This window comes from Penaeus japonicus, unplaced genomic scaffold (assembly GCF_977035675.1).
Source record: "Penaeus japonicus unplaced genomic scaffold, GWHDUDI00000001_assembly GWHDUDI00000037, whole genome shotgun sequence".
NCBI classification, from domain to species: Eukaryota; Metazoa; Arthropoda; class Malacostraca; order Decapoda; family Penaeidae; genus Penaeus; species Penaeus japonicus.
The window spans coordinates 682,415-684,914 of record NW_028234439.1 but is presented as its reverse complement, the minus strand read 5'-3'; the positions used below and the strand labels follow the sequence as shown (position 1 = coordinate 684,914).

At 51.3% G+C, this 2,500-nt stretch overlaps 1 protein-coding gene across 1 annotated transcript in view; it reads left to right on the top strand.

The window, feature by feature from the left end:
* The first annotated feature begins 1,232 nt into the window (after positions 1-1,232).
* Positions 1,233-2,500, top strand: part of LOC122259674 (1-phosphatidylinositol 4,5-bisphosphate phosphodiesterase epsilon-1-like) — a 159,622-nt gene continuing 158,354 nt past the window's right edge. The window contains exon 1 of the mRNA XM_086532675.1: positions 1,233-2,500. This exon is cut by the window's right edge and continues 313 nt beyond it. Coding sequence (XP_086388801.1) covers positions 1,407-2,500 — 1,094 coding nt within the window. The 5' untranslated portion in view covers positions 1,233-1,406.

The window sequence follows — 2,500 nt, the reverse complement described above, 5'->3', positions numbered from 1 at the left end:
AAATAAAATAGGTTAAATAAAATAAAATAGGATAAATAAAATGAAATAGAAAATGTGACGGGTGTCGGGTGTAGGGCGTAGGATAAATAATAAATAAGGATAAATGTCCTACGCCCTACACCCGACACCCGTCACATTTTCCCGACGCCCCACACCCCACAGGTTCTTTACTACGGGCCTATATATAGAGACAGAGAGAGAGACAGTTTTATTAATTGGAAAGAAAGGGCGGAGTGTTGGTAGTCGAAACTTAAAGAAAATACAAAAGATCAGTCGTAATATCATGGATAGAGTAGGAAGCCCTGAAATCAGGAAAATAATTTTTAGATAAAGACATAAGCATGGGCGAAGCGTGGAGCCATAGACCTGTGGGTAAAGAGCCTTAAAGTAATGGGTGAGCTGAGTAGTCTTAGCTCTGTGGGTAAAGTGTAGAGCCTTAAAGAAATGGATGAGTGTAGAAGTCTTAGCTCTGTAGGTAAAGCCTAAAAAGTGTGGGTAAGAAAGGTAACTGACGCGTTTCGATTGAATTTTCATCGCGATCACATATAATTTTTATGAAAATTTCTTTATCGGTTTATATTTTCATCTACATTTGTTACAACGAATTGCAAATAAAGCCTTAGAATCTTGGCCGAGGTTAGATTTGTGGGTAAGCTAAGGACTCTCAGAATTATGGCCACATTCTTAGAGGAGTACGTTAAATGTGGGCCTAGAAACTGTGGGTAAGCCGACGAGTCTTATGCACATTGTGGGTAATGCCTTCGAAGTGTGAGTGAAGTGTGGAATCTTTTAAACCCTAGATGAAGCCCTAGATTTGTGGGTAGCGTGTATAGCCTTCAACCTGTGGGTAAACCGAGGAGATTTAGTTCTGTGGACAAATTCCCAGAAGTGTGGGACCTTGGAATCGTTGACAGGGCGAGCAATCCTAGAATTGTACGTAAAGTCCGTAGAGAGGGACTTAATCAGTCAGAATTGCGGTCTGTTGGGAAGCTCTGGATATCCGGGGGAGGGCGTATAAGGGTGTTGTAAGAATGCTGTGGTCTAATACCATGAGAGGGGGAAAGTCCATTTTCTGTTGTGGATTGAATTGTTCGAAGGGGAAAAACGAACCGGCTTCTGTTTTTGAAAATGTGAAAATCGAAAGATAAGTTTCCAATCTTTTTTTCTACTTTTCTTTTCTTTTCTTTTTCTTTTTTTTTTGGGGGGGGGGTTCACATTATGACGAATGATCATTAATCGAACTTCTCCCTTTATCCCGTATTGTTACAGTTACCCTTAAGATTATTACAAGTGTCAGGTACTAATGAGCGTTGCGCCTTCCAGGTTTAGGTGTTGGGTTTCGAGGCGGAAAGCGACTCGCTGGGAAGGAGGACGGACCCCTGGGGCGGCGGCTGCTGTCCTGTCTCATGCTGGGACTGCCGCTGGTCCTGCACCCGGTCATCTTCCTCCGCCTCCTCCTTCACCGCCTCCTAACGTCCATGCACCACCTCACCAAGTGGAAGTCGTGCACGTCGCGCTCGTCGTGGACGTCCCACTCGTCGGAGGTGTGGCGGGCGAGATCTCGAACCTCGTCCTCGGAGACGGACGCGTCGACGCTGCGCAAGAGACGGAGGGTCAACCTGACGCTGGACTTCGCGGAGGCTTGCCCTGAGGAGCCGCCGCTCTCTCCCGCCTCACAGGAGGACCTGAGACGCACGTCTGCCACGCCCTCGCGGGCCAACAGCGAAGACACGCAGCTGAAGTTGCACCACAGGAAAGTGTCGACCCCCGGCAGTGCTCTCTCTCAGCCAGGCTCAGGCGGAAGGCGCTTCCGAGACACCTTGGCGGCCATCAGCACGACGGACGTTAGCGTGACGCTCCAGCAGCTGTTGCCGGCACGACTGCGGGCAGCCGAGTCGCACAACTCTATCAGCAGCTCGTCTAAAGGCACGACGCCCTCCAGCTCCCCTTCCATCTTCCAGAAAAGGAGCTTTCGCTTCTCGAGCTTACACAAGAAAAGATCAAAATCTGTGCACGACCAAATCAACTCTTCGGGATCAACGCCAAACATTTCCCAGTCGCGGAACGACCTGACGTCTTGCGAGGAGGACATCGTGGCTTTCCAGAGGCAGCTTCAGAACCTCCCATCGTATGAGCTCATGGACGCCCCGGAGCTGCAGACCCCTCCTCCGTTCAGGCAACGGTCGCGATCTGTGCCGCGGGTGACGTTTGAAAGCATGTCGACCCTTCTGGTGCCGCGCCCGACGCCCATCGGCCGATCACCAACCACGACCGGAGCGGACTTCAACACTGGCTTGCTGTCTACCCACCTGACGCTACCGCCGAGCCCACACCTGTCCCCCACCACGCACCTCTCGCCGCATCACTTCCCCGTCCCTCACCTCTCGCCCTCGCGCTCCGCCCACAACATCGCCTCGTCAACGCCACTCCATTCGCCGGGAATGACCTCCCCCCACAACCTCGCGTCGCCGGCGTCCTCCCACGTGTCCCAGAGTTCGCA